This window comes from Dreissena polymorpha, chromosome 11, assembly GCF_020536995.1.
Source record: "Dreissena polymorpha isolate Duluth1 chromosome 11, UMN_Dpol_1.0, whole genome shotgun sequence".
Classification (NCBI taxonomy): Eukaryota; Metazoa; Mollusca; class Bivalvia; order Myida; family Dreissenidae; genus Dreissena; species Dreissena polymorpha.
Window position 1 is genome coordinate 5,802,307 of NC_068365.1, and position 20,483 is coordinate 5,822,789.

The window sequence follows — 20,483 nt, forward strand, 5'->3', positions numbered from 1 at the left end:
TCTTAATGCTTATGGTTAACCTATCGCATAGCATTCCTACTCATAAATTCCCTTAAAAGGTTGTTTAAATCGAAAGTACCATCATTTTATAAAAACAAATATCTTCAATGTGTATCTGCGTGTGATTTGTTAGAGACGAATAAGAACTTTTATCGTTCAAATGGTCCTGGCAGTAGACTTGAAGGTTTAATAAAAGAAATAATTGTTAAAATATTAAATGCACGAAAAAAAAATATCACAAACTCTAGCCAATGGGTCCTAAAATCGAAAGTATAATAAATTTAATTTTTTTTTAACACTACCGTAACTTCAAACAGTAACTGTGTACGTGTTTTATGAACAAATAGTGTATATTGGGGCGAATAAGCAATTTTTGTCATGTTAATTCGTGTCCTGCATTCTAACTTCATCTTAAGATTGATGAATATACATACATGCACATGTGTGCAAATTCACATGTGTCTTTACAACGATTTAAAACTGTCGAATATTAAAACCAAGCGCAACAGCCATACAGACCTCCCCCTTGGGGGACTGAGGGGAGAATACACTGTCTGTAAATTACTTAAGAATGAGAATAAATATACTATCATAGAACAATCATTTTCTCTTCAATCAATCAATTTCTCTTAAGTCGAGGCCGTAGGCCGACGAAAGTTGTGAGCGCAGCTCATAATCGGTGTCAAAGCCTTCTTTATATAATAACCGTAGGTTACGAAACGATAAGATTCTCTAATCCGCACTATCAAAGTCAAACCAGATCAATGGATTCAATCAATAGCTTTCTTCGATTTACTATCAAGGATTATCTCCCTTGGATTTATATATCATTTCATTGAAAAAACACTTTGTGCTAAAGTCTAAAGTTTTTGTTGAACCATAGTCGAATGTGTGCCATACATGGTTAGGACAATATTACCCTAACTAATGTGGCACCATTTTGCCTATTTTGTTTCATAACTTTTTTATTAAACATTTGGGGCTCATTATAATTGCACTTTCTCTGATGATTTAACTCAGTGGCTATCCGAATCTGCAATAATATTTTATCTATCTCACCTCCTTCTATGTGTGGTTCTGTAGTATTTTTTTGATGTAATCAACCTAAACACCAGTTATCACAATGGCACCTACTAAACCTAGTTCTTGCACCTACTTTATTTTAAATTGGAACCATTTTTTCAACCAATCAGAATCTTACTTTAATTTACTAGAAATCAATATCTATAAATAGAGCATAGCGTATGCGCGCGCATCATTAAGAATGCCGAAACGAACAATTGATGACGTAGACCCTGAAGAATACTTTGAGGAGCCAAAGAGATTTAAATATGGATCAAATAGACGGAATACTTAATCTGAAGGATCTTCTATTCCTGTATCGCGCAGATCCACGTTTACGAAGACGTACCTTAAGAGTTTTACTACGAGCCGTTGTCTTGTTTGCACAATCAGATTTGATTTGTTTCACTCAAGCTTTTTTTTGATATTAATAGTGACACTAGTGTTTGTAGTTTTCAATCACGTTGATTGATATGACCAGGACCATGCAGTCTCGTATATGAAACACCGTTCTAATTCCACAGACCCACAGGCCCATTATTTTTCTAGAGAAGAGTTGTCTCTCAAGCATTTAACTCTTCAGATATTTTTTGTGTGTTTTATATAGTACTTAATGATATCTTATGCGACATAATAATTTATAGATCGATGTTTACGTCAATCATGTTGTTTGCTAGTCCGGAAGAAAAGTGGCCAATTTTCACTAAACCCGACATTGAAGTGTATAGTAAATAATAAAGAGTTTTTTAGTAAGCGTATATATTACTGATGAAAAATCCCAATTATGTCGGGCTGTTATCTTTGTTTGTTTTAGAAATTCAATATGGCGTCAAAGATGGTGGCCATTTCCAATCCTATTTTTTTAAACATATAGATATGCGTTATTTTGTTACGTATTAGTGTGTCAATTTGTTATTGTAATATGTGTATTTTAATACATGTTAAATATGAATAAAGAACGTGTGTTATATAAAATATATAAAGATGGCGTCCAAAATGGCTGGCAGAATCAAGAAGGCTTCTAAAAAAATGTTCCTAAAACCAAGATCATAACCACATTTTTTCATAAGAATTATGCATATAGAATAATACAATTTAGTAGCCAAAGTGCGAAATAAGTGTTTTTTTATTTAAATTAATTAACATTAATTAATTGATTTCAATAATACATATGCAGAGTATAGTATACCAAGAACATATCAACCTAATCCAGACAATTGGAGAACAGTTATATTATCTTTGTGTACAGTAACAGCAAATTCGTCGAAGGTATGATTTGTGTTATGAGAAAACACCGGTGTCATTATATAAGTACCGCGCTCAGTGAAACGTGGATATTATGAATGTGAGTTAAGTGTCGTCCCAGATTAATCAGTAATTTGCATTACTTAGAAGCTGTGTTTTAAACTCATGTTTGACATTTTCGTTTTCATATTTCCCGCCGCAAAGCGGAACGGTAAAGGGGGTGGTGGTTTATAGGAATGCCCTTCGTCCGTCAATCCGTTACTCTGTAAGTCGATTAAACTGTCCGTAACGTTTTCGAGTCCGCTCTATATCTTTTGCGGATTTTTATAAAACTTGCCACAGATATTGAAGGCATTAAGACGATGTTTACGAAGAACAAATCAGGCAAGCCTTGTCTTGAAATCGAAAGTGCAGGAAATTAGTTTTTTTAAATATATGATTTGCAAATTGTATTTTTGTTTGTGTTTTTTAAGTTCATGTGTTCAAAAAAATCTTAATATAAATACTCGAACTTTCTCGTGTAAATACACACGCGTCAGAAATAAGTAAATACATTTTCAAAGATTCCAAAAGGAATGCATGTATTATATTCAAACAACTAAAATAAACATTCAGAAAAAGGAAAATGTAAAAGTATGTAAACGTGTATTAATATCAAACGAAATCGGAAAAGTAATGAGCACTGTTCACTAATAATTGAGCGAAGTTGTGTATTGCCGACATAGAATTGTAACGATTCCCGAAATTACATAACCTGCATGTTAAAGTCGTGGCGTGTACGATTTCGTGTCGAGAGGTCAATGGCTAAAACCAAAGTACATGGACACTGTCTTATGTTGTCTTTATCCTTGCTATTGTAAGTATTTAAACATAGTTCATCAGTTACATTTGTACAATTTTGTATTTCTTTTTCAAAGATATATTAATAAGTGAACAAGTCCCTTTAACCGTTTGCTTTCGCATAGTTTGCTTTTATACTCTGCAATTAACTACTCAAATATTCAAGGACTTTAGACTGTATCCTGGACCGATTTGATAACACATTATGTACAATGTAGTTTACCAAGAGCATATACGTCGATTATCAACCTACGGTCATACATCTCTAACGCTATGATTATTCATCATTTATCATTTTCTTTATAAATGGCGATAAATAGGCATTAAACAATGGAGTTACGTACGTTAGACTATGTTATATAAATCAATAGCGACATGAATTATCAAAATCTACCAATATCTAACTAAATATTCCCAAATGTACCGAAAACATATATATAAAATAATTATAGTTCAAACGATTTAGTTGAAAAAAACGTTATTTTTGTATTTATATTGCATTTGAGCTCGTGAGAACAAATATTTTTACACTAAAAACATTGAAATCTAATTGCGGGTTACGCATCACTACCTATTTGATTTCGTTGCTAGTGGTTCTGGTGCCTGATCTTTAATAACATCCTTTGGTAGTATATGTTGACGTCATACTATTTGTTATCAATCTTTAGATCAAACTTGTTTGAAAGTCAACTTGCTTATTTTTGTTTGGCGACATTTCAACAAAATGTCAGTTATAATTAGCGTCAGTCGGTTTACCACAACATAATTTTATTACACAAAAACTTGTCATAAACTTTACCCATATTGAGTGTCAAGCGGCTTATCAGTGCAAAGCAAACGCGTCCAGTACTCGCTAAGTGCAATTTCTACCAGGAGTTTAGATTATGCATTGAGAATAAACGCAATAATTAAGTTCATGACGTACGTTTCTTCCTAGATAAGACATACGTAAAACTGTACGAAACAATCATCAAAATACATAGTATAAATACTCTTAACATAATATAAATAAACGGCCAAATAATACATAACTTGCGAGTTCACAAAAACTTGTCATAAACTTTACCCATATTAAGCGTCAAGCGGCCTACTTGAATCATAAGAAGAGGGCGTGATATAATCCCATAAAGAATCCCTAATCAATCGTAAGAAGAGGGCGTGATATAATCCCATAAAGAATCCCTAATCAATCGAGCTAACCACGTCAGCGTGATATAATCCCATAAAGAATCCCTAATCAATCGAGCTAACCACGTCAGCGTGATATAACCCCATAAAGAATCCCTAATCAATCGAGCTAACCACGTCAGCGTGATATAATCCCATAAAGAATCCCTAAACAATCGAGCTAACCACGTCAGCGTGATATAATCCCATAAAGAATCCCTAATCAATCGAGCTAACCACGTCAGGGTGATATAATCCCATAAAGAATCCCTAATCAATCGAGCTAACCACGTCAGCGTGATATAATCCCATAAAGAATCCCTAATCAATCGAGCTAACCACGTCAGCGTGATATAATCACATAAAGAATCCCTAATCAATCGAGCTAACCACGTCAGAGACGCTTATCAGTGCAAAGTAAACGCGTCCAGTACTCGCTAAGTGCAATTCTACCAGGAGTTTAGATTATGCATTGTAAATAAACGCAATAATTCAGTTCATGACGTACGTTTCTTCCTAGATAAGACATACGAAAAACTGTACGAAACAATCATCAAAATACATAGTATAAATACTCTTAACATAATATAAATAACCGGCCGAATAATACATAACTTGCGAGTTCACAACATACTAAGATATTCGCAATGTATAGAAATGTTTAAATATTTCACATGTTAAAAATACAAAATTGTACAAAAACACAATTATGTATACCAACTCGCTTTTTCAAGACTTACATCGCGTGAAGTTTTTCGCACTAGTGCTTAATTAGATGAATAAGAAACACAATCTAATGCCTGACCGTGTTGTATTTCATTATTACTATGTACTTGTCTAAATAACTGTTATATATAATCAAAATAATTTACAATTTAAAAAGTAAATTGCATTTTATCTGCCGTTTTGTTTTCGTATCGCAATTTATAAAAATATATTATTATAGTTATTATACTTATTTAAAGTATAACACAAGTGTGAAGTAGTATACATGAAGTTGATATATTTATCACTAAATTGTTTTGCATTATCTTTGGTTTGCAAATATTTGCGAATATGTTGGTCGATTTGGGCACATTTAGATAGATTTCGGTAAATCGTGCCGGTGTCCAAAGCATACTATCTGTGCTATCTAATCTGTGTGTTTGCTTATGTCACTTGTTCGAGGGGAATGTGAACTTAAATCATATTAAATTTGTCTTGTCAGTGCGCCAGACTTGGGTCTCAATTAAACTCAACGAAAAAGATAACAATGGAAAACGAACAAAATATTCACAAAGAAGGAACACGCAGACGGCAATCGCGATAACATTGCGTTGTAAGTACATTTATTGCATTATGTTTAGTTTTCATTTAGTTTAACAAAATAGTTGATGGTAATTGTTGATGGTTACCTATTTAAATTCAAAAACAAAATAAATATGTTATATTTATATTGTATTTAATCACTCATTTTATTTAAATTAAACTATTGAAAGAAATTTCAGTATGAGCAAACTGTTACAATACGGTAACGACAGTGTAGGTAAATATGCGAAATAAACCAAACTATCGCCAAATTTATGCACTCCGAAAGTAGAATGCGTTAAATCCGCGCTTTAGGCAAAGATCTCGTGTGAATTAGTATATGTTTGCTTGTTGATTTCTTAGCATTTCATCATAAATATATCTTACATAAATGAACTGCTCAAAATATGTTCTGCGTTTTTGTACACTTATTTTAATCTTTGTCAGCGTTTCAAAAGTTACTTTTGAGTCGTGTGTGCTTTATTTCGTTTATTTAAATATTTGCTTTAAAAAATTGTCATTAAGTCTCTACTTGCCTCTACTTTCAACATCGAATGTGTTTATTTTATATAGAACTTCCTGTGTACAGTTCAGCGTCTCCTATCATGTGTACATTATTCGCCTGTATAATGATAACGTTTTGCGTCTGATAAGCCAGTTTATTTGCTCTTACTTTTTGTATATAATTTGTTGAAGTGTCATATGCATTTACCCGTCTATTTATGTCGTAGATGCGTTTCATGCGTATAAATGATATGGATACGTTTTGAGATTTTGTTCTGCTTTTGTCTCGTGTTTGTTTTAAAATAATAAATTATCTGCGTGTTGTTTTCATTAGGCCTTTTGTATTGTATTCTGTTTTTTATTAAGATATTACGGGACACGGTAAGCGGTTTCTTCATATATGTTTCCATAAGGAATATACATAGATTTTGTCTTGTACGTATTTGTATTTTATTGTTGGTATTTTATTTGAAAAAAAATCATTGTAAGAGAACAAATCCAATGTATAACAAAAGCTCACCTCGACATAATGTTGAGGGGGAGAGGGAGGCTTGTGCGGACGAAAGTTATCCAGTGATTTAACTACGCCGGACAAAAGCTTACCCGTCTTTCTTCAAACTCTAAACAAATCACAACCGGACATTAGCTCACCTTTAAATCGATACTGAAATTCATGCGCGCAAGTAAAGATACCAACGTCTGTTCAATAATAATAATAAAATGTTCCCATTTCTTACATTTCAATGTCTTGATATGGTCCCTTTTTATTTATGTATAGTAATGAAACAACCCTCGTGTGAAAAAAAAATGTACATGGGCATCGGAGTGAGATTCTACGAAAATGGTAACAAGACAGTACGATGACGATAACGAGACAACACGACAACACGATATCATAACTATACAACACGAAAGCGCAATAGCTATACTGCGACATAACATATGTTATTGAATGAAATTCTATCGCAATATCATAGTATAATAGTATCATGTCTTCGTCATCGTACTCTCGAGTATCGACTCTAAAATCAATCCAATTATACGCTATAGCAAATGGCTCCCGTACCAAAGCGGGCACTTGGACTTGATGGTATTATATAAAATACCACAACTAATCAGAGATTCTATGATTATGCTAACACGACAGTAAGATGACGATAATGTAACAGTGCATTGAATATACAACGAAATTATATCGCATTATAGTTATCAAAGTATCAAAGTACCGTGCCTTCTTTATCGCACTGTCCCGTTATCAACATCATACTGTCGCTGTATGGCCATCGTCATGTTGCGTTACAGCGATGTATTCATAACGAAGATTTGTAAAACACATTATATATACACGTTGCCCTTTCCCTCGACACATCAACTTAAGCGTTTGCGCTTTTGGCAGGTGCCGTGATATCGACGACCTTGCATTGTAAGCATAAAATGGACGATCGCTTGTTTCCCACGAACGTTTTTGACCAAAAACACACATAATTCATAATCATCATCAGCAGCAGCATCGGCAGCAGCAGTATCATCATCATCATCATCATCATCATCATCATCATCATCATCATCATCATCATCATCATCATCATCATCATCATCATCATCATCATCATCATCATCATCATCATCATCATCATCAGATCTGTATCACCGTGCATTTTACTGAAAAATCACATTTTTGATAACAGAAAAAGCCGCCTTTTGTGTGAAAATTATGCACCATGTAAAGATGGTGGGGCACATGTTTGTTTCTTACTGTGCATTAGTTTAAACATATTTATTTCAAACAATGCACTTTTGTTTACATATAATTACAACAATGTTTATAATACGAACATGTTCGAATAGGATAGGAACGAAAGACATAGTCTTATAGAGTTCTTCTCCATAGTGAATTACTGTGCATTAGAATGGTCATTTTTTACATTAAGTGTCCCGTTGATAATCCTAGAGAGCTGTAACCATAATAATATGTCAGATATTAATGACACACACTTCACCTGCTCTGACGTTAACCTTTTACAACCATTCACACATATTATTTATGTAATTTCCCGATTAATTTACGCAAATAAATATATCAAAAGTTGCATTGAAACAAGTATGTATTTGGTGCACTATTAGAACACTCAATACACCTTAAAACTATTTTCTTAAAACACTGGAAGCACCAATGCACCTGGCCTCACAAGCAAGACAAAATTTACAAAAACATATAAATAACGGAACGTATAAACAGTTGGTATTCGTTAATATTTACGTACTTAAAAATGATTAAGGGCGTTTTGTTTTGCTGTTTACATAGTCGACTTCACTTGCAAATAATAGTTCCCATAAATATCATGTTCATAGAAGAGAAGATAATATTGAATCATCCGATATAAAAAAGTTTAGCCTTTTAGGAAGCCTTTCTGCTAATATTACTTGATCTTGAAAATTATTCTCGTATTAAACAAAAATAAGGATACCCCGTATACCCGGCTGAAAATGCATGTTTCAAAGAGCTGTGCAATGTCAGCAGCAGCTTTTTGTGAATGTACTTACGTCCGTTCCCTCAGTTGATTTTTTTAAATTCTAAATATTAGCAAGAGGGCAATGATGGTCCCGAAGCGCTAACTTGAGTTCAAGGTACACATATTGCCGAAGTTTTTACCTGGTGACATAGTGTTTGACCCCACTTAACCCAGGTTCAAACATGATCTTGTCAAGATTAAAATTCTGACTGAGGGTAATACATAATTATTCATAAAATTGGTTGCTCGACTGGTAATACGGGTTTTCTAAGATTTGGTGACCTTACTTTTGTGAATACTCTGTGTAGATATGGTCCGATTAATATCTGATCACGATTCATCAATATTGTGGTGGTATATAATAATTCCATGATTTCGATATAGTCATTAACCACATCTGTGTTAGCCTCTTGAATCTTATATGGCTTTTTAAAGGGAATTGTTCACATCTGTTTTTGATTTGTTATATAAATGCCATTAAATGAATTTACTAGCAAAGTGTTACCATTTGTAATAGTTTTCAATAATCATTATTTAAAGAGAACGCGATATTTATATATGCACTGGGATAAGAATCCGGGATGTCTAATAAACAAACCGAGCGAGTACCACTTCACCACGCATTGTTTTGATAACATGTAGTTAAAACACCATGCCGGAAAATCATGTTTTGTATTATGTATGAAAGCATTACAAGCGTGTAATTGTTGTCCAATTTCGATTATATATATTAACCATTTTATTCCCCGAGGGATGGGAATTCAAGAGGGTTGTTATGGTCTTCAAGACACCGCACTTGCGTGGATGAACTCATATATGAAGGGTCGTTGTTGCAATGTTCTTGTGGATGACAGACGGTCAACGGCGCCCCCCCCCCCCCCCCTCTGCAAGCGTTATATGAGTTGCACTGGTTGCCGATCAAAGCAAGGATAATATAATCTTCAAACAATTTACATGTATGTACAAGTGCTCAAATGATGAGGCCCCGGCCAACCTCACTGAACTTCTCACGAAACATATTCCAAAAGTCTGCGGTCATACGGCTCAAACATGGCCCTGTATGACGTTCCGTTCAATAAGCGAAAGTTATTAAGTGACAGGAGCTTCAGTACCGCTGGGCCAATACTTTGGAATTCCTTGCCTCAGGATCTTAGAAAATCGAATTCCTTAGAATATTTAAAGAAGAATTTAAAAACTTACATTTTCCGTGATTTTTATGCAATTTTCAAGATTATGCCCGCTTATATATTTTTATCGGAATACCGTATATGGTTCAATGTTTTAAGTAACCCCGATTTTATCTCTTCTATCAGGTTTATCATCGGTTTATTATTTATATATTGTTTAACTTGTATCATTTTCAGCTTATTGTAAAACGCCATTGGATATGTATTTTCATAGTTATTGGCGTTTAAGCAAATAAACAAGTTTCAAATTTCAATTCGCCTGTTTGGACATGTTTAACCAATTACCAAAAATATGAATAAGTTCTATATAGCCGTTTTATGGCATTATACAAATGCGTGTGTGAGCGATTCAAGAAACATTCGAGGTAAAGCTATAACTAGCAAATAAATAATGTTAAGCTTTATTCATTTACACAACGGCTAAGACATGCTCTGCACAGAATAACACGCATTTTCTAAAAATGTTTATCTCTATAAAAGATAACACAATGACGTCAGCAAGTGTTAAACCTGTTTAATCGTAGGAGCTTTTGTGTGGTGTAAAATAAACATCGGGTATCAGAGTACCGATTGTGCCTGTGATCGGTTTTGACTGGGACCGATTTGACATTATTAGGCCGATTTAATTGGAATATAACATCTGAACCATGGTTTTATTAGCATGTTTCAGCCGTAGTATCGGCCCTCTTAATGAATACATACGAATTTTGGAAGTGAACAAATACAAAAAAAACGTATGTGCTATATGTCAATATAAAGCTAAATGTGTTTTCTGGGACATATCAACGAATATTGCATTAAAATCGCTATTGGACAAAATACTGGCTAGATTAAGCTCCCTGTAGTAATCTGTATCATGTACTATTGTTCTCATAATAATGGCCCGTCAGATTGGTTGCTAAGATTTGTAACTATGCGCATGTGCTTGTTTCGAAAAATATCTGAATGGAAAAACTCTTGCTCTTGTTGTTCGTATATAAATATTTTATATAAGAATAACCGATATATAAACATTTGATTAAGCTAATATTGATCCATAAACAAACTGACATAATTGTGTGCTACGTAATTAAAAAATCATTGCCCCACTGTAGAATAAGCATCACCTACTTTCCAATGAACTCCGGAAATCATGAAAATGATCGTCGTAACAGTCATGGATAAATATGAAATAAATTACAACACCTAAAAATTGAAAAAAAAAAGAAAACTTTCCAGCACCTCTTGAGGAGTTATCGTTAAATTAACGATATTATTAGGAGGGCAGATACTATGAGAATAAGGGATGTATATATCCTTTCTTTCTGACGTACCCAACTGGAGGAGAATGTATTTTGTTAAAAATAAGTGCGTATTTAAGATGTTTCACATTTCATATGTTGAACCAAAATATAACAAATGCAAATATATTTGGTAAAGAATAAGCGGTTTAGTATTTATTATATATTTTTATTTGGACATTTTCTCATTGTTTTTAATTATAGATTTATTCTAAATTTAATGCATTCAATCATAAATACACCGCAGAAACAACGAGGCACCCAAACAAAATAACGATCTATGGTTAATTGAACAAATGAAACAAAATGTGTTAAATAGAAATTACATTTCGTAAAACAAACTACAATATTGTATTGTGTGCCTGTGTTTGAGATTTATTGAAGGGGCATTTCGGTGGTATTCCGCCTTAAGGACAGATATGCATTAAACAATTGCAATGTTCTCTTTTTTAGGACATACTTTTCCATGCCCGAAATAAAAGTTCAAACTTTCTATTACTATTAAAATTAATTAACCAGTCAAACTACCTTATCTATTAGTTTACTGAACAAACTAGAAGTATAATGTGTTTTTAATTGCCATAAATTTTGTAATAAAAAACGTCTTATTGTGTGTATGTGTTTGAGATACTTTAAAAGAGTATATCGGTTAATCCCCTAAATATAGATACGCGTTAAAACAATTAATATATACTCGTTGTTATGACTGGTTTTAACATTCACGTTATAATAGGACAAAATGACAACAATAGGCATTACGAGGGAGCAGAATCAACAGGGTTTTCAGGGGAGTACACAAGGGCTGGACAGAATGTAAACACACCGTTCAGAACTTTTTTTGTTCAAATATATATAAAGTAATATTATATGTTTAATGTTAACACCACATGCGTACTGTTTTTTTTTCTGGTTCAATTACCTTTCTAGACGATTAATTTTCCTTAATAATATAAATTTATTTCCATGCCTATAAATAATTGTTCAAATAGTTGTGTTTTTAAGTTTACTCTGTTTATCATTTCAATGGTTAGTGTTCTGATCGCTTAAGAAGTGTACTATATTGCATTTTGTATACAAATAACTCTTATTTTTTTGTTAATAATTGTAAACTTGTGTCATATTATTTGTTCTACTCTTCGTGTTTTTGGAGGAAATAAAGTTATATATGTCTAGAACATGTTTATAAAAATACATACAGGTTGTGTATATATAGTTTTTACATTATTCAGTTATTTATGTTTCTTAGATCTTGGCATAGTTGGTTAAAACATATTCACACACACGCATATAAGCATGATATTCACAATCCAGATATCGAACTTAGTTTGCAGAACATTTATTGCATATTCTGTTATCTTTTTGTACATTACTGCGTCTCCCCAGTTCGATTTGTACATTGTGATTGAGGCCCCGATTTTCAAAAGCGCAATCTTTTATTTGGTGCTAAATCAATAGATAAGTACATTTCTATGTTATGAAGGCTTTTGTATGTTTATAATGATGACATTGACTCGAGTTTAAAACGTCCTCGGCCTATTTTTGCGTGCAGCAATCAATAACGCGTTGCTTAAAAGATTATTTAAATAATTTGCATCACCAACTGCAACATCTTGACTGATCCAAGCTTATCCATGTCCGCATATGAACAATATAGTTCTTATTTAGATGTCCAGCAGATTCTCACATCGTCATATAGTGATTTTAACAATCAATAACGAAGCTCGGGCATTCGTAAATGGTTACACCAATAACTACCAGGTTCATTGATACGAACAGGACTTCATTGTCTTGACTCGTTTGATGAAACACCATTATATAACAGTTAAAGTTGAAACTAACCTCGTGTTCAAGTCTTTAACTTTCTTCACAGAAATGATATACTTATCTGGGTACTTATGATAAAAAATAAAACTACAACATGTACTATTTCACACCACACACATCAAACACTATTTTTTTAACGCAACCAGGTGCATATAGACATTAGGATTAAAGGATCAAACTTGCTGTTATGCTGATGTTTTATGACAGTTTATAAGAACGTAAACTCTGAAAAAACACATTGAAACAATAATATATATTATTACCATTCATTTTGCCTTTTTTAATCTAATCACATCTTTGATAATTAAAACTTATATTTACTTCCAGCGTTTTACAAATGGCAGAAGGAGGCGTCGGATGTACAGAGTCAGAGTCTGGATACAGCAGCCTGTACAGTCGTCACTCTCGGGTAAGTCTAAGACTGAAAGCATTTGTAGGCACAACAGCCTGTACAGGCATCACTCTCGGGTAAGTCAGAGACTGAAAGCATTTGTAGACACAGTAGCCTGTACAGTCGTCATTCTCGGGTAAGTAAGAGACTAGAAGCATTTGCAGGCACAACAGCCTGTACAGGCATAACTCTCGGGTAAGTCAGAGACTGAAAGCATTTGTAGGCACAGCCGCCTGTACAGTCGTCACTCACGGGTAAGTCTGAGACTGGAGCATTTGCAGGCACAACAGCCTGTACAGTCATCATTCTCGAGTAAGTCAGAGACTGAGAGCATTTGTAGGCACAGCAGCCTGTACAGTCGTCACTCTCGGGTAAGTCTGAGACTGGAAGCATTTGTAGGCACAGCAGTCTGTAATGTCGTCACTGTCGGGTAAGTCAGAGTCTTGAAGCATTTGCAGGCACGGCAGCCTGTACAGTCGTCACTTTCGGGTAAGTCAGAGACTGAAAGCATTTGTAGGCACAGCAGCCTGTACAGTCGTCACTCTCGGGTAAGTCTGAGACTTGAGGCATTTGCAGGCATGGCAGCCTGTACAGTCGTCACTCTCGGGTAAGTCTGAGACTGGAGGCATTTGCAGGCACAACAGCCTGTACAGTCGTCACTCTCGGATAAGTCAGAGACTGAAAGCATTTGTAGTCACAGCAGCCTGTGCAGTTGTCACTCTCGGGTAAGTCAGAGACTGAAAGCATTTGTAGGCACGGCAGCCTGTACAGTCGTCACTCTCGGGTAAGTCAGAGACTGAAAGCATTTGTAGGCACAGCAGCCTGTACAGTCGTCACTCTCGGGTAAGTCAGAGACTGAAAGCATTTGTAGGCACGGCAGCCTGTACAGTCGTCACTCTCGGGTAAGTCTGAGACTGAAAGCATTTGTAGGCACAGCAGCCTGTACAGTCGTCACTCTCGTGTAAGTCACATACTGGAAGCATTATAGACACAGCAGCCTGTGTAGTCGTCACTCTCGGGTAAGTCAGAGACTGAAAGCATTATAGGCACAGCAGCCTGTACAATCGTCACTCTCGGGTAAGTCAGTGACTTGAAGCATTTGTAGGCACAGTAGCCTGTAAAGTCGCCACTCTCGGGTAAGTCAGAGACTTGAAGCATTTGCAGGCACAGCAGCCTGTACAGTCGTCACTCTCGGGTAAGTCTGAGACTGTAAGCATTTGCAGGCACAGCAGCCTGTGCAGTCGTCACTCTCGGGTAAGTCAGAGACTGAAAGCATTATAGACACAGCAGCCTGTGCATTCGTCACTCTCGGGTAAGTCAGAGACTGAAAGCATTATAGACAAAGCAGCCTGTACAGTCGTCACTCTCGGGTAAGTCAGAGACTGAAAGCATTATAGACACTTCAGCATGTACAGTCGTCACTCTCGGGTAGTCTGAGACTGAAAGCATTTGCTGACACAGCAGCCTGTGCAGTCGCCACTCTCGGGTAAGTCTGAGACTGAAAGCATTTGTAGGCACAGCAGCCTGTGCAGTCGTCACTCTCGGGTAAGTCAGAGACTTGAAGCATTATAGACAAAGAAGCCTCTACAGTCGTCACTCTCGGATAAGTCTTAGACGAAAAGCATTTGTAGGCACAACAGCCTGTACAGGCATCATTCTCGGGTAAGTCTGAGACTGAAAGCATTTGTTGGCACAGCAGCCTGTGCAGTCGTCACTTTGGGGTAAGTCAAGACTGAAAGCATTTGCAGGCACAGCAGCCTGTACAGTCGTCACTCTCGGGTAAATCTTAGACTAGAAGCATTTGCAGGCACAGCTGCCTGTACAGTCGTCACTCTCGGGTAAGTCTGAGACTAGAAGCATTTGCAGGCACAGCAGCCTGTGCAGTCGTCACTCTCGGGTAAGTCTGAGACTGAAAGCATTTGTAGGCACAGCAGCCTGTGCAGTCGTCACTCTCGGGTAAGTCAGAGACTGAAAGCATTTGCAGGCACTGCAGCCTGTACAGTCGTCACTCCCGGGTAAGTCTGAGACTAGAAGCATTTGCAGGCACAGCAGCCTGTACAGTCGTCACTCTCGGGTAAGTCTGAGACTAGAAGCATTTGCAGGCACAGCAGCCTGTACAATCGTCACTCTCGGGTAAATCTGAGACTGAAAGCATTTGTAGGCACAGCAGCCTGTGCAGTCGTCAATCTCGGGTAAGTCAGAGACTTGAAGCATTATAGACAAAGAAGCCTCTACAGTCGTCACTCTCGGATAAGTCTTAGACGAAAAGCATTTGTAGGCACAACAGCCTGTACAGGCATCATTCTCGGGTAAGTCTAAGACTGAAAGCATTTGTAGGCACAGCAGCCTGTGCAGTTGTCACTCTCGGGTAAGTCAAGACTGAAAGCATTTGCAGGCACAGCAGCCTGTACAGTCGTCACTCTCGGGTAAATCTGAGACTAGAAGCATTTGCAGGCACAGCAGCTTGTGCAGTCGTCACTCTCGGGTAAGTCTGAGACTGAAAGCATTTGTAGGCACAGCAGCTTGTGCAGTCGTCACTCTCGGGTAAGTCAGAGACTGAAAGCATTTGCAGGCACTGCAGCCTGTACAGTCGTCACTCCCGGGTAAGTCTGAGACTAGAAGCATTTGCAGGCACAGCAGCCTGTACAGTCGTCACTCTCGGGTAAGTCTGAGACTAGAAGCATTTGCAGGCACAGCAGCCTGTACAATCGTCACTCTCGGGTAAGTCTGAGACTGAAAGCATTTGTAGGCACAGCAGCCTGTACAGTCGTCACTCTCGGGTAAGTCAGAGACTGAAAGCATTTCTAGGCACAGCAGTCTGTGCAGTTGTCACTCTCGGGTAAGTCTGAGACTGAACGCATTTGTAGGCACAGCAGCCTGTACAGTCGTCACTCTCGGGTAAGTCAGAGACTGAAAGCATTTGTAGGCACAGCAGTCTGTGCAGTCCTCACTATCGGGTAAGTCAGAGACTTGAAGCATTATAGACAAAGCAGCCTGTACAGTCGTCACTCTCGGATAAGTCTGAGACTGAAAGCATTTGTAGGCATAGCAGCCTGTACAGTCGTCAGTAAGTAAGCGGGTAAGTCATATACTACAGAGGCCTACGCAGAAATTATTCAGAGGGGGGGGGGGGGGCTCAACTGGGAAGGGTGCTGGAGGGGGTCCCCTCCTGTTGTCAATTTTTTTTAATAACATCTTGAAATGATGCAATTTTCTGCTGTCTTATTATCATTTTTGCATGATAAAAGTGCATGTAAAACAAACAAGAACTTAAGTTGAGACATCAAGTGTGACCGACACACAGACAGACACACAGGGTTAAATCAAAAGTCTCTCAAATAAACTTCAATAAACTTTCTTTCCATGAAATTAAAAAGCAAACTTTAAACTTTATTTTAAACATATGTATACCAAATTGTATTTTTTGTTAGTGCTTATGATTTAAATCAAATACAATTGCGTATTTTAAACTGACTTAAAGATCGTATTATTTTGTTCATAGAATCATCTTGAAAACGTGTCCATGGAGATCTGTACTATAATGACCCGGTTGGGTTACGGCGAGATGATGAGACGGTGGCGCGTTGAGAAGTACAGGGAGTTTGATAGGCTGATGAATGCACGATCTTTGAATAAACAAAAAAACGGAGAACAAATCACAGCTGGGAGCAAGGCAGAGGGACTGACCTGCTTTTTGGAAAGCGACTGGGACATGTTATTTGTGCTGACGAAATACCTCTGTGTTGAAGCTGATATCAATCTGCTCACTATTTCATACGACATAGATGTGTTTAGGATGGATACGATGGATACATGTGTATATCCAGGGCACTGCAGACTGTTACAAGAGAGACCAGCTGCTCACGCACGTTATGATATAATTACCAAGGCTCTGTGTGATAATGGCAATGGGGGCGTTCTATTAAGTAGTAGCTTATTGCTAGATGAATATTCGGAAAGTAATGCGTATGAGGGACATCATGAACGAGCAGGGCCGTCGATGCCTGAAACAATTAGAGGCGTACTTCATTTTGACAGAGTAATCGCACTGCGTTGTTACTGCCCCAGCATCCTACAGAGATGGGCTGACAGACGACGTAATTGGCCATCACCAACTATAGTTCAGAAAGTAGTATCATTAGGAGCCTTTGTTACTCCGGTAGGGTTTAAGGGAAGCGATTGCAAGCACATGGAGTGGAGGATTTGTTTCAACACCGGCGAGGCAGAACTTGTAAACAACCTTAACGACACACAAGCAAAAGTATATGTCATTCTTAAAATGATCCTCAGAGATATAATAAAACCAAATAATAAAGAAATAACATCGTACGTGTTGAAAAACATCATATTATGGCAAGCTGAAAATACTCCACAGACAGAGTTTCATTCACGCAGCTTACTTTACTGGTTGCATGACGGACTGAAAAAACTTAGGACTGCTATTGAGAAAAAACGACTTTGCTATTACATGATTCCGGAAAGAAATCTTATGGAAGCCTGTGGTATGCATGATTACCAGCAACATAAATGGGTAGCAGATATCACGGACATGCTAGAGGAAGGGCCCAATGTAATCTTGAGACTGGGGAAGATAAGAAAGGCGATTGTCGCGTCCCCAGAGCCGATGATGTGGTTCAGCAAGAAAAGGATGGAGATAGAGATGCTGGTGCTGGAGTACAAGAACCGATGCGTGGAAATTAGAGAGAAGACTGAGGAGGTGGATTACTCGGATTCCATCCTGGAGAAGATAGTCAGCCGCCAGGTCGATCTATTGATACAGGTTGCGCAACGAATGTTCTTAACAGTCAGTTCTGCTAATCAACTGATTGATATTCACGACAGAATGCTTATGTGATAATGAATCAAATCGATTATTTCGCGCGTGTATCAGGGCTACGTGCACGATAATTTAGTTGTTTAGGTAAACTGTTTAATATAAAGACTTGGTACTTGACAATCTGTATGTATGAAAACAATAATCTCGTGCAAAGCTATAGATGATAAGTCTTGTATTGTATACTTAAGGTTATGCAGATGGCCGTACTGAAAACAGTTTGTTAAGATATACAGCAGGAATAGTGTTTGGATAAATATCTATTTATTTTGCAACCTTAAAATAACCATGTTATTTTAGAAAAGACATCAACTAGTTTTGACAATCAAAATGTGCAGCATGTAAAATGTTACCACACAAAATAAGCTCGACATTGTTTCCGGATGAACCAACTGATAAACCCAGTGTGATCGCTGTATAAAACATTCTTACAACAAGCACTTAGGTATCCTTATAATAATGTGTCTATGACCTTTCATTCGATTTAGTAATGTTCTGACAACATCACCGGTATGGCCCCGAGGGCGCTGACTTCAGACGCCACATAATGTAACTGTTAATAGCAGGTATTTATAACAATGTTACACAATAGACTTATGAGGAAAACTGTCCTAATACCTCGCAGCCATGTTTTTAGACAAACGACAGTCATTTTCGAACTCAGCCGAAATGTAATACTAACTCAATTACTTTAATGTTGTGAGCAACTATCGTTATGCATGGGTCGACATTGTGATTTGTAGAGGGTTAACCCTTGGCACATAAGAAAACTTCACCCCTTAATTGCAGACATGTTTTAAAATTGGCAGGAACCATATCACACTCAGTAGACATATCATTAGATTAGAAGTAACGCACCTTTACATCTGAAATATGCAAATTTTGTCATTTTAGCAATAAATATGACATTAATATTTGAGCTACAGACACATGGTTTCCCCATAACACGCCGCCTTTAAAAAGTCGCATTTGAACTGAGAAAATAAAAAAGTGGATCCCCGCGTCGAAATTCCAAATTAAACCTTATAGGAGAAGGAACATCGATGGTATCGAATAGTTTGTACTTTATTGAGTTAAACGTAAGTTATGTGCAACCCATGAGGAGCGGTCATGTTTCATTATAAAGTATACAATTTGTTAATATTTTGAAGTAATATGTGTAAACAGAAATAACACGTACCTTGTAACATTAACTTCTGTAAAGCTTCAATATTGTCACATTTAGTACCTCTTTTACTCTTGCCTTTACAGTATACTGAATATAACATTCAATTTTATGTTTATTTATAATGATAATGTCTTCTTTTTCTAAGACATTGTTTTTTTTTATTCAAGAAAATCGTTTTAAATAATCATAGCAGATATAAATTCACACATTAATAAATATACCGATATATCCGTCATATAAAGCATCTGTAACGTTTGATTAAGAAGTACGTGTAAAAGGTAAACTGTGAAATCGCTATAATTCTCTTTTAAAGAAGGTTAAGTATTAACATATGAAGTACACTTTTGATTTAACTTTTATTCTTAGCTGGATTTATGTTAGTTTTATAAACCAAATTAATTAGTTGAAGATTATTATCATTATTATAATTAATATTTTTAAATTTTATTTTTGAATGTTCATATATTATTTTTCTTTACTTGTTTTCTCGTAAAATAATAACATTCATAGATAAACTTATTTAAGATAGATTTGGTGGTAATCTTGCATTGTGTTTATGTTGGCTACATTACAAATAAAATAACAGTTTGATAGATTTTAGTTACACTTTGTTATAAATGTTAAATGTTTTATCTTAAAGTGTTACCTGGAGAAAATAAAGATATTATTACTAGTAAAAGTTATAGTTATAGTATTACTATTAGTATTTCATATAGATAGGGCATACAAAGGGATATTGTTATAGATATGTATCGATGGATTATTGTATTTATAAACACAAACAAACGCATTCTGAACAAATATCATAAAGAGTGGTAACACGTTTTTTTTTAATCAATATGACGCACTTGGTCCAGACTTGGCTTAGACATCGCGCATTTAGTCAATCTGACCAAGTTTTATCAATACAGAGTTATAGACGTGGCCTCTTAAATGGTAACAAGGCTTTTCTAAGATTTGACCCGGCTTTGGACGCGCATAGCCCAAATTCGAACTCGGCCTAGTTATTTTCAGTATAAATATTCTGACCAAGTTTTATGAAAATTGAGTCTTAAATGATGTGTTTATAGAGAGGTAAAGAAGGTTTTCTAAGATTTAGCCCGGTGATCTAATTTTGGACTAATGTGGTGCAAAGATTCGAATTCTTTCAATATATCGTCCAAATAAGCATTCTGACAAAG

General features: G+C 36.1%; 1 protein-coding gene across 6 annotated transcripts in view; it reads left to right on the forward strand.

The window, feature by feature from the left end:
- LOC127849511 (uncharacterized) overlaps positions 1–19,981 on the forward strand; it is a 53,169-nt gene extending 33,188 nt beyond the window's left edge. Inside the window, exons 1-3 of one of the 6 annotated variants that reach the window (XM_052382113.1) lie at positions 2,239–2,572; positions 13,237–13,318; positions 16,803–19,981. In XM_052382113.1, the coding sequence (XP_052238073.1) occupies positions 2,544–2,572; positions 13,237–13,318; positions 16,803–18,155 (1,464 nt within the window). In that variant the 5' untranslated portion in view covers positions 2,239–2,543 and the 3' untranslated portion in view covers positions 18,156–19,981. Of the gene's footprint in view, positions 1–2,238; positions 2,573–5,436; positions 5,633–13,236; positions 13,319–14,449; positions 14,496–14,626; positions 14,671–16,802 lie in introns of those variants that run through there. The other 5 variants (XM_052382116.1, XM_052382117.1, XM_052382125.1 and 2 more) reach the window with 5 other exon arrangements.
- The last annotated feature ends 502 nt before the right edge of the window (positions 19,982–20,483 follow it).